Genomic DNA, 17,435 nt, shown 5'->3' with positions numbered 1-17,435 from the left:
CTCATTTTCCAAGTTCTCTCAAGCTCTTCCCTCCCTGCTTTTAGCCAGGGCTGGAAGCACAAGTGATGGGGTCTTCTGGTTGGGCCACTTCAGTTTTAGAGAAATACTCATCAGTGAGATCAGGGACCACAAACAGGAGTGACGGATCCCCAAACCAGGCAGACCTGTCCCTGGCTGCTCGTGCCTGCCTGGACCCACTGGCCAACATCCGTACTGAAGAGTGCAGTTTAACTCGCTGTACAGCTGTCTTTTCAATCGATGGGACAGTCAGAATTCTGCCTTGGAAAAGGACAAGAAGCACGGACAGGAAATCAGAAGGGAGAAAAGCCTTGTCATAATTGATTTGCATTCTTCCCTTCTCACAAACAGGGGTGTACAATCCTCTGGACACCCCCAGCAGCTGCTCATCTACCATATAGTTCTACCATACTGCATAAGCAAAATAAGCCCAAATAATGTGGCATTCTGTTTCCTGCAACAGAAGTTTTGCTCCTTCCAGGACCTTTCAGTACTAAAAGTAGGAAAAGGTCTGCAGCCATCGGGGTGGCCTGTGAGCTGACACAGAGGTGCTTGTTTCACCCTGACGGAGGAAGGAAGCAATTTGTGCAAGCTGGCTTTAATGTAATTCTCCCTGGAAGAAAGGAGTTGCAAACAGCATTAGGCTGTCATGCCCAACGGATGGCAGCAATCATTGGGGTGCCCAGATTGTCTGCAGCAGCTTTTGGCTGGCACATGAAGTGCAGCTGCCAGTGAGAAAACTTCCTCTGATGTCAGAGAGAGGAAAAAGAGCCTTAATAAGGGAAAAAAGCTCTGCCCACATCCCTGCTTTGGCAGATGCAAGGTCAGAACTGCCCCTCTGTTCTGTGAGATCTGTGTCCAAACACTGTGCTCGGTGCAGGAGAGATGTGGCCCTGCTGGAGGATGGTACAGGGATGGAACACCTCCTTATGAGGAGTTTTGTTGTGACAGAACAAAGGACAAAAAGTGGGGAGGTATTCACTAGATGTAAGAAAAAATGCTAAAGGTGTTTGTATGGAAACTGTTGAGTCATGGCCTGAACCACTGATTGATCACCTGAGGAAAGGACCGGGTCAGCCCTGGGAACACAGGTGAAGGCAATTCAGCTGTGTGACTGGAAGGGGTAAAGCCTGGCTGCACCTCTCCTAGACACCATTTAAGGGCTGATTTCCACTGGGGAAGAATTCCTGGTTGGAGATCCCTTCCTTGTGGAGTCTTTACAGCAAGCCTAGGTCTTCAGAGGCAGGTGAGCACCTTTCCTTTTGTAATACCACCCTATCAGCACTAGTCTTTCCAATGATGATGGTGTTTGTGCTAAGGACAGTAAGGAATGGTACAGGGTGCTTGTGGCAGTGCCCCAACCCTGTACACACACGTGGTCAGGCTGGACAGGGCTTTGAATACTGATGGAGCTGTGGGTGTCCCTGCTCAGCGGAGGGAGTGTGACCATGAGATATTCAGAGGTCCTTTCCAACTCAAATCATTCTGTGATTCTATGAAAACTGCCTTCAAGCCCTCCCTGCAAGAAGATGGCTCCTGTCCCATCGTAGCCATATAGGGTGGAGTTTAAGAGGAGACTCTTTTATTGGTGGGCTTCCAATTGAAGGCTTTGCAAGGCAGGAAACATGTGAATAATAATAATAATAATAAAGCAGGGGGCAGGAGGAGAGTCCTCAGCCCTACCAACCGGGATGAAGGGCGAGGTAGGGACCAAGGGCTGTGGAGCATGTGCAAGCCAAAGGCTCAGCCTTTTAGCTCCCTATTGCTCCCTGGCTAAGTGGTTTCTATTTGTTTTAACACTTTCATCTTTTATCCGCTGCATTTTATCTGCTACTTTAAATCTTTGTAAGTGAATAGGTTCTTAGTAAAATCATTAAGTTCCATTCAACTCATCTAAACACAACCCATTAGCTTTATTTGTTGCCTGGTTGCCTTATCTGCGTCGATGTTATCTGGCTGTTCCTGTTGTAAAACAAAAAGTTATAGAGAGGAAGAAACCCGCTTGCTGAAGGCAGAGCTTCCTTTTGTTCTTACCCTGATAGAAAGGGATCTTTCTAGAAAGCCAGGTGAGATGCAAACTCACCCGAAATTCTCCTCACCTCAAACCAGGCTGCAATAATAACCACAGGGTGGTATTCAAGCTGGCAGGGGACAGCTGGCAGCAATGCTGTGACATGGAGCACTGCAGCAAGGCAGTACTTGTCTGCAGGAGTGGGTGATGCGCTGAGGTTTGAGCCTCACGTGGCAGCAGTGTTGAACGCCCACAGCTCACAGCTGCTCCAGGTGTCCTCTCACATACCGAGATGTACTCAAGAAGAAGAGTTCAAGTTTTAATTTGCATTTGATCATCGGTTTTAAGACTGTTGGCAAAAGAGATGAGGAGAGTAGTCAGACTATTGAGCACGCATTACCCTCATGGTAAGCTGCTCTGTGCTGGGTCAGGCTTGTAACAGGCTGAAAACAGCAGTCCAGCCAGAGGTGCAGCTTGGAAATGTTACCAGATCCCATTCTGAATACTTACAGGAGAAAACACATGCACGGAGCTGGAGCTCAAAGGAACTTGCATCTGAAACAAGTCAGCAGAATAGGGATTTTCTGCTCTTGCTTGGCTGGAAGAAGCCTGATACACCAGTTCAGCCTTTGCTGAGGCAAGAGAGAGCTGTGATCACTCTGTTACTGGGGAACGGCTTATTGCCGCAGGCTGAAATCAAACTAAGGAGCTGGGCTACCTTCAAAAAGCAAAGTTGAAAGGCTTCAGCACAGAGCAAAGGCTCCAGACCCCAAGTCTAGCTCAGAAACTTGCTGTACAGCAGGGAGCAGCAGCAGGAGCAGCACATCCTCACTGCAGGACAGCACAAGCTCACTGTGGGAGAGCCAGAAACGAGCCCTGCCCATGCAGGGGCTTGGCAGGAGTGAAACTGCTTCATCAGTGAGCTCAGGGCACTGAGTCAGCCCTCCCAGGCTCTCCTCTCACCTGTTTTTCCTGCTACTTGCATCACAGATTAATACCTGCTGCTGAGCCTACAGGAATGTGAAAAACCTAATTTCTACTTGCTGCTCTATTCATTGACAAACAGAAGGCAGAAATAAGAAGAGGTATCTTAAATAAGACGATGTCTGCTTTGCAGCTCACAAAAATAGTCTCAGAGTCAATGAACTGCTTTAGGAGTTTAATCAACTTAGACGAGAACAGCACAGAACAGCAGGATCTAACCAGAAGCAGAGCATGCATAATAGGAATAAATAGGAGAGAAAACTGGAATTACACAGAGGTTTTAGTTTCTTTGCTGCCATTTGGCATTGAGAGCACGAAGCTCCAGTCCAGCCATAGGCTCTGCCAGGTGTAATGAGTGCTAATAGCACTGTAAGCTATTTAGCCAGATACCAGTTGTTTATCACAGCCAGGACTATGAACTCTTCAATAGCTCTTTCTAGAGAGTATTTCTGAGGGTTATTTGGAGGCTGCACCAAAAGGCATCATATTCTTTAAAGAGCAAAGGGTTCCTGGGGGGTCCATGGGAGAGCAGCAGGACCAAGCAGAGCCTTGGTGCCACCCTCACGCTCGGAGCTGGTGCAGCCCATCATAGGGAATGGGTGAGACATGCATGCACTCAGAACTCTGTACAAGCTATGACATAAAGTATTATCAGATCTAAATATCTACTAAATGCTAAAGCAAAGCTCTAACCTGCCATTTCTTCCTAACACCTCATTCATTAAAGCCACACCACAGAACTCACCTTTCCCAGCAAACCCAAACAATCTCTGGCCTTTACAACTTAAGGCTTTCCATGATCCCTCAGCTTGTTATAGCAGACTCAGGTGTATCCTGAGTGATTTGCTGTATCTCTATAGAAAGAAGAGCTCAAGCACCTCATCCTGACGCTGCTCTTAGGTGGGAAAGAAAAGCATAGAAGGGAAGGAAGCTGTAAGGAATATCCATGCTGTTTTCAGCTCATAGGAAAAGGATTAAATTATGTTGGAGTTCAGCTACTTCTGTGCTTAAGTTAACAGAATTTTTTGCCATGCCTGTGAGTGTGAGGATCCTTTCCTGCTTTATGCTTGCAGAGGTTTGTACCAAAAGCAAACCATAGAGTAATTGCGTAGCTGAGCAAGGGCTCTGCAGAAATCCTACAAACATGATGCTTCATTTGGTGCAATCATGTAACAAAGGGGAAAGAATGAGTCTGTTTAGAAGTCACCAGATAAACTCAATAGGGCAGATACAGCCCCAGAAGTTACTGAGCTGCACTGCAGGATTTCCTCTGTGTGGGTTTGGGACACTGGGAATTGCAGCTGGAGCTTCTGCCTGAGGGGTTTTTTAGTAGGAATTACTTTCTGTGGCTTTTTTGGAGTTTCATTAGGCTGAAATGCTGAAACTTCAATCTGTAGAAGAGGAAGGTTAAAGAGACACTGAGCAGCAATCTGGTTTGTTCCTCTGTCCTGAGGCAGAGCTGCTCTTATCGTTCCCAGCAGATCCTGGGATGGAGCACTTGTCTTCCCTGCAGCAGCTGCCACCTGCAGACTTTGTGTCTCCTTGAAGGGTTTGTTCCTAATGCTGACCATAAATCTTGTTCCATCCCCAGGTCATTCGCTTGCTCTCCCCATTCATCACCTTCTCAGTAGAAGGAGAGATGCTGACCCAGCGTGCTCCTCCGTGTGAGGTGCTGCTCTGGGGCTCTGATGCTGAGGACATGAAGGAGAGGATGATGTTACATGAGTTTATCTCCATGCTATTACCAAGGACTGGGTTAAAAGGTGCAAACACAAGACAGCTTTGAGGTCAGAAAACAAGAGGAAAGGTATGTTGTCATCTTCTGTTTTCATCTTCCCATACCAGGAAAAGGAGATTCCTGGGAGTAGCCAATCTGGCCCATTATCTGCTGCTGCAGAAGGCTCTGGTTCTGCCCTTACAGGCCTTCTGTAATTCCCTCTGCTGAAGCCACACAGGCTACATCTTCCATAAGATCTCTGGGGGGACAAGAGCTGGAGCTTTGAGTAAAACACACCTGAGTTGGATGATGGTGGCTGAGGCAGTTTTGTCAGTTCTCATTTTGTTTATTTCTCTCAGAAGAAAAGGCGAACAGAAAGCCTGACCGATTCCTGATGGTTATTTCCAAGTGTGAAATTTAAGGCAAATTAAAGATAAAGCAGAAATTGCCCTATTTCTTTATCGTTTGGTTTTGAGCACTTAACTCTTATTTTTTTCTTTTCCCCCCCTCTTCAAATGAGAACTGAAAAAGCTTTTTTGTCAAATTGTCGTGGATTGCTGGAAGGATTTAAATTCCATTCCAACAAAGAGGCCCTGGCAGGCTGCCTGTATGCTGATGAGCAGCTCTAAAATATTTGTGCTTTGGATTTGGCTCATTAAGCTGCTCTAAATGGGGACGCTTGTCCCAGCCCTTGAAGTTGAAAAATGGAGGGATGTATTCCGAATGCGGCATAGGGATGTTTTTCCATATCTCTCTTTTTTTCAGGTTTTTCCTTTATTTTGTTTCCTCCCAAGATCTTGACAGGCTCAGACTGTAAGTTCGGCGATAATAAGAATGACTAATTTGAATAATGTGTGCAAACCAATAACTTTTTTCATTATTTGCAAGGCTATTCCGCACCAGCAACCAATGTGGCTTTAATGACTTGCCTGCCTATGGTGCTGGCATATATCAGTCAAGAGCATTTTGAATGCATCCTATCAGGGCTTCAGTTAAGTATTACAGAGGAACATGTGTACAGATAAATGGATTTTTTTTGCTTCCTTCCTGGTAGAAAGCAACTTTTCCCCAATCAGTGTGCATTGAACATCAGCGTGCTCTAGGGGTGTTTTTCCCAGTGCTGGATTAGGTGCTGTCAATAACTCCAGTAGGTTGTGACATTTTAAAAAGGCTGGATCATATATTTTTTTCCCCTTTAATTAAAGTCAGTGCAGCAAACAGTGGATGGGGTGAGCTGGAGGTGTGCAGAGACACTCAATATGCAGGGGATGTTAGAAAACCCCAGTGGATTATTCCAGCTCCACTGCAGGTTGTGGCTTTCTGCAGCTGCAAAGTCGAGGTGGGGAGTGGTGCAGGAGGAGGGACAAAGGGCGAAAAGGTGGTAATGATTGGGGGAAAAAGTGAATGCCTTCAGTGAGTGCAGTAGGAAAGGCTTCTGCTAGCACGTGTGTTTGCTCGGGGCTGGCACCTCTCTGTCAGTGCTCTCAGCACTAAGTGGTGTGCTGCAAACAAGCAATGCAGCCATTAGGGCTTTTACCATCACCCTAATGGAAGCTGCTGATTAGGAAGCTTTTTTAGAAGGAGTGGGGGGGAGGAAAAAAAGAAAGGGAAGGCTGTCGGTGGCAGCAGGGATGTCTGACAGCAGGACATGGGGGGTCTGTGTGAGACACCCTTGGGACAGATTTTAAAGCTCAACAACTTTCCCACTTTTCTTGCTGAGGGTTTCAGCAGGCTGTGCTGGAAGTGGGAGCAGATGTGATCTTTCAAGGCTGATAAACCATTTTTCATCATGTGTTTACTTGCAGATATGCTACTTAAAAATTCTGATCTTTGCTAAAATTGAGACCTCAGAAAGATTTGGTATTTATTGAATTTCGGCATCCTGATATTCATCTGAGAGCACCTTCTGACCAGCAAAGGAGAATCAAAGGTTTCAGTCTAGTTTCTGGAGTCCTTTGGTGCTTAAGTGAAAGTGCCACCTGAGGTGCTGATGTAGAACTGAGTGTTCAGTTGGTGCTTTTAGCCCTGTACTGTGAAAAGCATATGGAAAGAAACAAAACAAGTGCATTCAAAGCAATCTGTTTATTTCAGCTACTTTTTTGAACAGGTGTGGGTAGGTGAGGCACAGCAGTGAAGCAATTTGTCTTCATGTATCCTTCATACAAACGGCTCAAGGTGCAAACAGGAGGGGATGGGCAAGGAATGAGGTTTCTTACTGCTGTGTGCACCTCTCCATTTTGATGTGAAGCTAAAATTCCCTGTAATATCACTGCTGGCAGCGAAGCACCTTTTTTCCTCCTGGTTTTCTCTTCCAGTTACCAGAGGTGAGAGTGCCAAAGGCAGTAATTAATGCCGTGCTCTTGTCTGGGAGGTTCCAGCTTGGCAGTGAGCACTCACAAACAGGATCCTAAGGCAGTACCCACTGTTTTCCTTAAAAGTGGAAATGCCCATGATACCCAGGTGTTGTGCAACAAGTTTTGTTAGTAATATAGCAGTCTAGCAAAGTTAGGGCATGTGGCTGCAGCTGTACTTAAAACTATGCCTCTGAGAAAGTTTTCTGGGTCAGTACACTGCTCTGTATGTAATTCTAGCACCTTGCTCTCAGAATGTGGTACTGTATGAAATGGAACTGAAATGTGATTCAGGGTAATTGTACTGCACAAAATATTAACACTGTGTGTTCTTGCCCACCTGAGTGAAGCAGGCATGGTTTGGGTACCAGCAGAAAGGAGGCAATACTATGCCCTGCTATAAGTGCTGTGGTAGATATGTTCCTTAATTAGCACCTGGATAACAGGTATTTGAAGATGACCCTTAGATCTAATCAAAATGTCTTGTTGAGCTATTCAGTCTCCCCACATTCCTTCTAATCCCTACAGTCCTGTCTTTTCCAAGGAAAAGCAGAGATTAATTTTGTTGCTACCAACTTGGCAGACTCTTCAAGAGTGTTCCTGGGGATCCTGCAGAACTGGGACCTTCTGTGCTTTGTTTCCAGGGCATGCTAAGGGTTAAAGCCTTTTGTGGTCATAGCTTGCAGCACATTGAAGCTCCATCACCTCCATTTGCAAGTGTCCCTTGCATGGACACAAAGCCACCAGGAGGCTGCCTGCTGAAGTCCTTCCAAGCAGAGCTAGATGTGCGTTTCTAAAAGGGAAGACATTAATGCATCAGAAAAACCCCTGCCAAAGCTCTGAGCCTGAAGCTGAGGAACAGCTACTCTACAGCTGGCTTGATTAAATGGCCATTGAAGATGATGTAAACATCAGACTCCTCACTATAGATGGCATTTTCTCGCTCCCGTTTGAACATCCTCACCCAGACCTCATCTCCTTCCTGCAGGTCCAGCATCAGGCTCTGGCTCTGCATGATGCTCCGGTCGCTGGGCTGGGCATAGAGGATGACCATCTCCTTCTCGTTCTTCATCAGGTGCAGGTAGGTCTCCTTGAAGTTCCAAGTGTGGACATTGAGGCTGAAGTAGTAGATTCCTGGCACGTAGCAGTAGAACTTCCCTGAGAACATGTTGAAGTGCTTGTAAAGGTTCACAAATTCGGTGTCGAAAATGACTTGCTGGAAGTAGTCTGAGCTATGCAAGGGCTTTCTGCGACCCACTGAGAAGGCAGCATAGAGCTGCTTGCATGAGTGACCTTGGGGGCCAGGCTGACCTTTCTGGCCCTTCCGTCCATTGAAGCCACGTAGCCCTCTCTCTCCTTCCTTCCCAGCTGCTCCAGGGTGCCCTTTTTCTCCCATTTCTCCCTTCTCACCTGCAAACATAAAAGAAAACAGAAGATGTCAGGCACCATCACCCTCTTTATTCTCATGCCAGGTGAAAGCCTGGTCTTATGGAATTCACAGTACCGATGCACAGAATAGTGAAGTAGTGAAACTCCATTACCTGATGACCAGATCATTTACACTGATCAAGATGAATGCACAGCTCCTCCATGCACAGCTTAGGGCAAGAAAAAAAGAATTGGCTAAATATTTGGCTTAAGTCTGATTTGGTCCATGGGCAGGCTTTGTCTGGGTCTGCATGTCTCTACTCATAGCACTCCCTGACATATCTCCTATATTGTATGCTTAATTATTAATGTCTTACTTTGTAAGACAAAGCATATGAAACAGAAAAAGCGAGTGAGGATTTCCACTTGTTCTTTATTCCTTATTCTGAGGAATAATTTTTGGATTACTTTTGTGTCTGCTTTTTATTATGATATAACTTGAGCTCTCAGTGATTCCATCTTCTGATGGGTTAGAGCCTCTTGTCACTGTGAACACACAGCCTGTGCCATGTCACTCCCTGGGTAAATAAATCAGATGAGTTTCTCAGTGTAGGAAAGAGCAGAACCTGCCAGATGAAGATATGCAAACAAGATGGAGGAAGGATGTTATGACCACGGTCACCTCTACCCACCTTTGAGGATGGTGATGTCTATGGTTGGCTGCACTTTGGGTACCGAGGTAGCAGGATCACTGCTCATCCTTGTGTACCGTGAGGAGATGATGGAGATGGGCTGCTCTGAGGGCCCGCAGCATCGCACACATGACAGGCGTCGTGTCTCCCGTCTTGGCAGGTCCTGCTCCGCCATGGAGCTGGGGATGGACACCAGGAGCAGCAGCAGGAGCACGGCGCTCATCTTCATCCAAGCCAGCTGGAGCAGGCAAAGAACAAACAATTAACATGATGATTCGGATCAGAGCCACTGATGGGCCATCTGCTAATGTTGCCGCAAGGTGCTTTTCTGATTAATTATTAGCTTATCTTGTAGTGGCACTAGGAGACTCCAGGTAGGAAGGGTTCCCCACAGTGTACTGTTTACAAGCAATGGAGAAGGCAATCCTCATCCTGCATTACTTATGGTTGAAATGTCTTTCAAGAGACAACACATAAAAGCAGGAAAGAAAAAGCACGTTTTGAGATTAGAAGTGAAGCCTGAGGTCCTTAAAGGTGCAGCAAGCACTGCTCAAGCTGCTGGCACTGTCTGGCTGGGGTTGGAATTGCCCTTGCAAAAGGTGCTGGGTGAAAAGTGTTATTAAATAACTGCTTCTTGTTTTGCTGTCCTGAAAAAATGAAAAATCAGATGCAGAAAATGAAACTTCATAGAAATATTTATCTGATTTTTTTTTTTTTTTTTTGAGAAAAGTTCGGACTTAAAAAGTAAAAGCGTTTCTCTTTTTAGATGGTTTCCTAACCTTTTGCTGGTAATCTTTCTGACATGACCAGCCAAGTGGTTTGTGGTTTGACTATGTCCATTTGCTTTTCTTAGCATAGTTCCTCTGTGCATTGCCTATTTTTATTTTCCAGTGTGCAGAACAGAGAGCCAAATAGCTGCAGCAGGCATGGACCAAACTGGGGCTTGTTCTGCACAAACAGTAGCTTGAGAACATCTGCGTTTTCAGCTGATATTGGCAAGCCCCAAAGGCCCTGAATACTGGATAAAATGAACAGGCAGCAAAGGTTTCTGGTGGTAGCTGGTGAGTTTTGCTTTGAGCTCCCCTCTACCCTCCATCTATGAAGGGAATGGAGCCAGTGGAAGGCAAATGGCTCCTCATACCATGCATAATTATCATCATTCTGCTCACTGCAGTGGTATCTCAGACAGGTTTTGGAATGATGCCTTTTTTGGACCTTATCCAAAGTCCAATTAGTGAGATGGACTCTCACTGACCTCAGGCTGGGAACAGCTCGTAGAGCACCTCTTCTACCAGCTCTAATTCCTGGAATAGGTGGGGATGGCAATACCTAGAAATCCTTGCTTTCAGAAATGGAACAATGAGTGTTTTGCTGAGGAAGAGAAGGTATCTACCCATGAGTTACACAAAGGCTTCACTGGGCACACCATGGACTAGTCAAAAAAATACAGGAAAAAAGTGATTAGTTTGAGGCAAGGAAACTCGACTGTACAGTCATTGCAGGGAGATGTTTTCTTTCAGTTCTTACCTGCCCCGAAAGAGCTGTCATTCACACCTTTTATTACTTGGTGTAATCCAGCTCCCTGGAAACTAGATGAATACTTATTAGCAGCAGTATAATAACTTTGCTTCTGACATCAGTGGAAGTTCTTTCATCAAACCTGTCATAACTTGAAATGATCTTTCTATTTGTAATTGTACCTTATTCTAGGTACAAGTCTGAGGGATTAATGCTCTTTTGTATCAGCGTTCAGGGCCTGAATTCTCATTTTCATTAAGTCCTTTTTAATTTTCATTCAGTCTTTAAGCCATCTTTGTGCTGCCAACCAGGACCAGAAATGCAATGTGAGCCTAAATGGATAGCATATCGTAAATAAGCAGCCTGTATGTGACTGGAATACAATAGCTTGCACTATAGGAGAAGGTCTGGGGTCTGAGTAATGTTTTTGGGGTCTCCTTTGCAGTGATTAAAGCCTGTGCATATATTATATGGAATGGTCTAAGGAAGACCGCATATTCACTCAGAGACCCAGACAAATGGGGCCAACGTATCCTCCATTGGACTAAAAGCTATTTAGTCCTTGGGACTGCAGGTAGTCAATAATCTGGGGATAAAGTCTAAGGCATTTTGAGGCATTTGATTACATTAGCTGAACATTAAAAGTGGAGGACATAATTGCTCATAATACCTTCGCGAAGGAGAAAGAGCATTCATTAAGAGGAGTATTCATAATGGGTGGCAGGCAGAGGCTTCATAAATATGAAGGAATCACTTCTACGTTTTTATAGGCCATTATTCTCCTTAAGATGAATGAAGTTCCTATTTTTAGACATGGCTTAAGGAAGAGAAGTTGGAGTGAAAAATCAGTGTTCAGGTTGTGCACCTTTTACATTACTATAATCCAAGCACCCATTGAGGAAATCGTGGCCATTTGCATGATTCATGAAGAACAATTACTCAAGTTATTGGCGAGGAAATTGCATTCAGAAAATGGAGCCAAGCAGGCACAAATCCAGTCAATTCAGGGCATCCTGAACTGACACCCAGAGCCTCACACACATTTTCCTTCATGATTTTACATTCCCAAGCAGCTCGATCTTCTGGAAATGGTGTCAGATGTGCGTTTGGGGCCAAGCTAATTTTTTTTGTGTGCATGTATGTGTCACTGTCCTCCCTACTGAATACAGAAACACGTATTTGGTTGCAAAATATCTGATCAGTTGAAGCTTTAGTGATGTGTGCAAATAAACAGAGTTTCAGTTTTTACAGTTTGCTTATAACAGTCAAGTGAGGAGTGGAGGAGTAAAACATGAACAAAGTGGAAGGAGGGGGGTAGTCTGGGAAGGTTGAAAGAATGAAGAAGCCAGTGGTATGGGGTTCAGGTTGAAAGACATCCAACTTTAAACTGGAGGAATGAAGTGTGTAGCAGGAAAGGAAATAAATTATAACAATTTTCATGTCAATCTGAAGAGGAAAAAAAAGAGATTATTTGGGCTAAATTTTGGAGGAGAAGCAAACACAGTTCTTATGATGGTAGGGAAGTCAAACCTGATACCATAAAGAAAAGATATAAAGAGGGAAGATAGAGCTCAGCACTTGAGATCTATGAGGCAAAGTGAGCTGCTGTTTTTAGCTACTGGATAATTATTTTGATTTCATTTTGTCAAACGTGGCAATGGTGGATTTGACACTTATCCCCTTCAGAATGCAGTGAGCAAGGAACTCAGTGCTGCTCTGCTCCAGGGAAAACTCTTCTGCTGGCTTTGGAAACTTTAGGGTCCATAAATGTTTCATCTGGACATAAGAGGAGGTTCTTAGCCCTTCCTTTCTCATATAGATGACTCCAGTTCAGCTTCTTTGGCTCTTCTTTGAGCTTGAGTTTGTATTGAAGCGGTTGATGGATAAATGATTTTGAAACATTTCCAATGCAAATCTTGTGACATTCAGAAAAATATGAACTCTTTGGATGTTTCTGATGCTTTCTGCAGAATACCTGGGGAGTAGGGACCTCATTGTGAGGCCGGGCATCCAGCTAGTTCAGGTGCAGTACGTAATGCTAAGATAAATGATCTCAGTCTCCTCCAAATGCTCCCAAGTCTCCCTGCTGAGTGGACAGACCAGTTTACAACACACCATATAACCCAACAGGCATTTTATTTACGCCTTAAAACTACTGGTTTTCCCACAACACCTGTCATTCCTGGTGTCTACCAGCTTAGAAAAGCAAATTCCTTCCATGCAAAGCTTTAGGGATGCCACAAATGTTTGTGAGGGAAGGACAAAAACCATTTGTTTTTATTCTGGGAGTTAAATGAGGTGATGCTTTCTACCTGTGTGCAACTTCTTATTTAAATATATTTGCTTGGCACTGAGAGCACCATGATTGATTTCTCGGTTCATGATTGAGTTTAATCTCACAGCTCAAAGTAGTAGCTTATGTATGAGATGCATTTGCTCATGCAAAGCTTTTTTAATGATGCTGTATTCCTGAAGAATTTTAACACTTCCATATAAAGCATCACACCTGGGCAACAGCAAGGACAAAAAAATCCCATTATATCTGCATAAATAGCTTACTTGCTCTGTACATGGGGAAAAAACAAAAGGAAACAAAGTTGGGGTCTGAATCAAAGGGATCTCCCCCGTATTAGCAATGTGGGGTCAGCAGAGTCCAAACCATGATGGGTCACCATGAGTTCTGGAAGCAGCCCCTATGGGATCTATTAGGCTTATTCTATTACAGGCTAGTGGTACAGATCTGCATTAACCCACTGCAGAGCCCTGTTTTCAATAGCACAAGTGTGGGTACATTATGTCCTTACCTTGCAGGGGTGCTTGGAGATTAAATCCCAGCCATCACTGTGCTGAGCTCATGCACTGCAGCAGCAAGAGTTCATGAGGCAGAAATCATTCCTGGATCCTGGAGCAGCACTTTAAATTTTTGCTAACGTTTTACTTCCTGTTATTGCTATGGCTTCACTTGGAAAAGCAATCTATGACCGTCTTTGCTCTGAATTCACTGTACATGGGACAACGCCAGCCACTGCCCATTTTAATTCGTGATAAATCCCAGCCAAAAACCCATGAGGGCGGTTAAGATTAAAACCCTACTTGCGCCGCAGGGATGGAAAACACATGGATGTGTCAGCTTCAGGCCTTGGCACCATTCCAGAGGCAGAAATTATTCAGCTTCTGCTTTTTTTCTTTACCTTTTGTCTCCTTGCACACCCTGAGCTCCTTGCTGCTCCAGCCTGCCTCGCATTGTCAGCAGCAGGAAATGAAGCAGTGCTGAGGCCGCTCCTGTCTGGATGCTGGACTTCCTCTTGGAAATGATTTGTTTGAGATTCTTTTTATTTCCCTCTTCCCCGGGAGGATCTAAATTTTCTTCACGAGTCCAAAACTGTAGAGGAGCATCGATGCTGAGCACAGGGTGGTTCTGCTCCAACACAATACTGCAGAGATGGCCATCTCAAACTGGACTTTAGCAGCCCATGTGCAGCCATGGAGCGACTTGAAGTCTTGCAGATGAGAACATTTGGACCCTGAAGAGCAGCATGGCTTAAAAGTTTCCACTGTCAGCAGTGGTTTGCAGATGACCTTGTTAACGCCCTCTTGTCTGCAGTGTTTATACATTGCGCTGGGGTGAAGAGGGGTTGGGAGCAATGCTGGGGACTGCTCGAGCCCTGGGAGCTGGCTGGGAATGGAGGCACAGGCAGGATCTGGCCGAGAGGCCCAGGAATGCTATCTGCATCTGCAATTTGCTGTGGCCACTGGGATGTTTGGTCAGAGTTTGTAGATTTTCTGGGTAGTTTTATTTTTGGATGAACTTTGGCATGTGGATGAAGTCTCTGATGTCCCTGCCCAGGAGGAGCTGTTCTAGCTGTGATGCCCACAGGAACACTATCACTCCCACTGATGTGCAGCAGCATCCTGTGGGGTGACCATGTTGCCACGCACATAGAAAGAGGTGAGGATCCCAAGTAAAACCCCTCTCCTGTTGCTGCACAAACCCAGGCCCAGGGAATTCCATGGATTTAATGTGGGTGCTCTGCAAGTGCCCTAAGGGGAAAAGGTGTGCCTGTGTGGAAATGGATGGGAATACGTGGGCACCACCATCTTTGCATGGTACCAAACTACAGGCAGCTATCACCCATCACAAAGAGGCAGCAAAATGATTTTTTCTGGCTCCAAAACAAACGCCCATCCCAATACAAGCCCAGACAGTGATTCAGCCCCTGCTGCTGCCACACCAGCCCTCTTGCACTGAAATCATTTGCAGGGCAGCTTCTCCCATGGAGCGAAGAGCACTGGTGAGGTGAAAGGCATCAAGGCTCCTTCACCTATCATAGTTGAAAGGCACATTCCTGGGCATGGTTCTGCTCCATCCTGCCCAGGCTGCAGCCCCATCCTGAGCACAACCAGACCTGGCAGTGCTGCTGCAGCTGAGGGTGGGTGTGAAAGCAAGCAGCACTAGCAGAAACAAACTACAGCCGGTGCAGCAGTAACCTGGCCTCATGCTTCTTTCTCCTGCCGTTGTGAAGCAGAAGAGAGGAAGCAGTGTGGGCAGAGACCACCTCTTGCTATGACTCACCCACACAACCTGCTTCTGCAGGGTGGGAATGCTTTGTTCCCCATAGCAATAGTATTTTTCTCCCATCATATTCAGACCCATTTAACTTACCTTGTGACTCAGAACCCTGTCTCTTACTTTCCTTGCTGTTGCTTAGCAGGATGCATAATATGAAAGCTGCCGTTCAGTCAGGTTCTTCAGTCCTCGGCAGCTGCTGCAGCTTCCTAGCTGGAGTCCAAATGAAACACTGAAAGTTCGTCCTGCTCCTTATGAAATCCAGCAGCTCGCTTGTTTGCAAAAGCTATTTTTTTTTCCCTTGGTTCTTTGCTTGCATCAACTTGTGCTGAGTTTCTGTGCTTTTGTCCTGCTACGGTTTCCCTACAACGCTCAGCCAGTCTGTCTGTCTGCTCGCACGATGCCTCACACAATGATGGAAATGAAGACCAACAAAAATTGTGAAAGGGGAAAAAAAAAAAAAACCACAGACCCAAAACCACATTCAATGTTCCAGCCAAAGGAGAAAGTACTGGGATCACATGGAAATAATTTTTCTTTTGGAGATTTCAGCATCATTTTGGGCAGGAGAAAGGAGGAAGAAAAATACACAGTGAAAGCTCAGGCATCTGTACAGCTCTTTTCCATAGAAGTAGATTTAGGGACCATCTCAGGAAGGTGATATGTGGCAGCAGCACCTTCCCAGTGCAAAAGTATCCTGGTTTCTCTCCCTGCCTGGGGTCTGGGGGATAAAGCCTGATGCCAAACCACCCGTGCTGGGATGCAATGAGTTCCAGCATCCTAGGAATGAGAAAGGAAGGAAAGCTACTAGAGCACATTTGTGGCTTTATTTAAAGCCAGAAAAAAAAAATGCGAGTGCAAAAAATAATGCAAGCTCTGCCATCATTCCAGCAGTAAAGCTTCAGAAGAAAAGCAGCTCCTTTGATCACTCTGAGAACACTGGGAGAGAAAAGGTGTATTTTGTCCTCTCTCAGTGCCCTTTCTCCGCTTCAGGTCACATCTCAGTGCTTTAATATCCCTCCCCTGCTGTCCTGGCCAGACTACAATGCTTGGACCCCTCACCATGAGGGCTTTACCCCATACCTTGACCAGGTTATGCTTCTTTTTGTCACATTGCCTGTCCCCAATTGCTCAGAGCTGTGGTCAGAGGCAGAGAAACAGACATCGTGCTGGAAAAGGGGTTTTGGACATTTTTATTTTCTTTTTATAGGCAATGATAGCATTTAAAGATGTAGGGTGGATCTGGGTGATGTAATGGAGAATGCAAATTGTTTACAGATGACTTAAGCCAGGAATGTTTTCATATCAGCAGTGGTAGATGAAACTAACAGGTGATTAAAACAGACTGCAGCACTAGTTTTCTATTAATTCACAAATCTGCAATCAAGGGGACAGTGAGGAGGACCAAAGGTTGATGGGGAGAAAGCGCTGATGCTGTACCACAGGGAAGAGTTACAGACCAGTGCTGTGCTCAGAGGCTTCGTCAGTGAAACACTGAGGTTTGCTGCTGTCCCAGCCTGAACCCAAGCAGTGTCCAGCTCTCCATGAGTCACCTCCAGCTCCGTGCTCCTCCAGGCTGCCTGGAGCACTTCCTGCTCTTGTCCTTCTCTCCCCCCATTCCCACCTCCATCCCATCCCTGTCCTCATTCACTTCCCCATCTCCATCCCTGTCCTCAGCCCCATCCTTCTCCCTGTTGCCATCATCTCCATCCCTATTGCCATCCTCTCCCTGCAGGAGCAGGCTGTGCCCGGCACAACCCAATGGGGAATGGTCACGCAGAGGGGAGCATGTGGTTGCAGCCTTTCAAAAGCAGCCAGGAAAAGAAAACTCTTACTCATTTTTTTGGAGGGACCTTAAAGCACCTCAAATAAAAGAAATAGCTTTGCTTCACACATGCCAACCAAAAGCTTGCTGTTATATATATATTTCTTTTTCTTGTGGTGAATTGGTAACTGTAGTACAGAGGTTGATTTTCCCTATTTTTCTTAAAGAAACAGAGCTTGAAATTAACACTGGAAGGAGCATGGTGCTCCACTTGGCTGTGTTGGCTCTCCTTGAAGCAACCCCTGCAGCCCCACTTCTGGGGGCTGTTGCTGACTGCTTCCTTCTTGCTTGGTCCCACAAGATCATCTGGGCTGCAGAAACAAATATTCTACATTTACATACTGTGTCATTGTAGAGGCACCACATGGCTTATTTGCATGCGTA

General features: G+C 45.5%; 1 protein-coding gene and 1 long non-coding RNA gene across 3 annotated transcripts; one reads left to right on the top strand and one right to left on the bottom strand.

The window, feature by feature from the left end:
- Positions 1 to 1,182: 1,182 nt before the first annotated feature.
- LOC107320806 lies at positions 1,183 to 9,643 on the top strand. The gene is made up of 4 exons (XR_001558378.2): positions 1,183 to 1,264; positions 4,605 to 4,820; positions 8,070 to 8,162; positions 9,058 to 9,643. It is a non-coding gene; the product is annotated as an uncharacterized LOC107320806 (long non-coding RNA).
- On the bottom strand, positions 6,798 to 16,937 carry C1QTNF8 (C1q and TNF related 8). 2 transcript variants are annotated; one of them, XM_015877024.2, is made up of 3 exons: positions 15,323 to 16,937; positions 9,142 to 9,379; positions 6,798 to 8,491 (listed from the first exon to the last, which is right to left on the bottom strand). In XM_015877024.2, the coding sequence occupies exons 2-3, from the start codon at positions 9,368 to 9,370 to the stop codon at positions 7,944 to 7,946; spliced, it is 777 nt and encodes a 258-aa protein (XP_015732510.1). In that variant the 5' UTR covers positions 9,371 to 9,379; positions 15,323 to 16,937; the 3' UTR covers positions 6,798 to 7,943. The 2 variants fall into 2 exon arrangements, with proteins under 2 accessions (XP_015732510.1, XP_015732509.1); XM_015877023.2 differs by lacking the exon at positions 15,323 to 16,937 and adding an exon at positions 13,464 to 14,117.
- Positions 16,938 to 17,435: the final 498 nt, after the last annotated feature.

This window comes from Coturnix japonica, chromosome 14 (genome assembly GCF_001577835.2).
Source record: "Coturnix japonica isolate 7356 chromosome 14, Coturnix japonica 2.1, whole genome shotgun sequence".
NCBI classification, from domain to species: Eukaryota; Metazoa; Chordata; class Aves; order Galliformes; family Phasianidae; genus Coturnix; species Coturnix japonica.
Note: the sequence above shows the minus strand (reverse complement) of the source record. Positions and strands in the feature narration are given on the sequence as shown.

Excerpts from the sequence above, each read along its gene's own strand:
- C1QTNF8 (XM_015877024.2), bottom strand. The coding sequence starts at position 9,370 with ATGAAGATGAGCGCCGTGCTCCTGCTGCTGCTCCTGGTGTCCATCCCC. Across the intron at positions 8,492-9,141 it reads AGACATCACCATCCTCAAAG|GTGAGAAGGGAGAAATGGGA; the intron begins GTGGGTAGAGGT and ends TTATGTTTGCAG.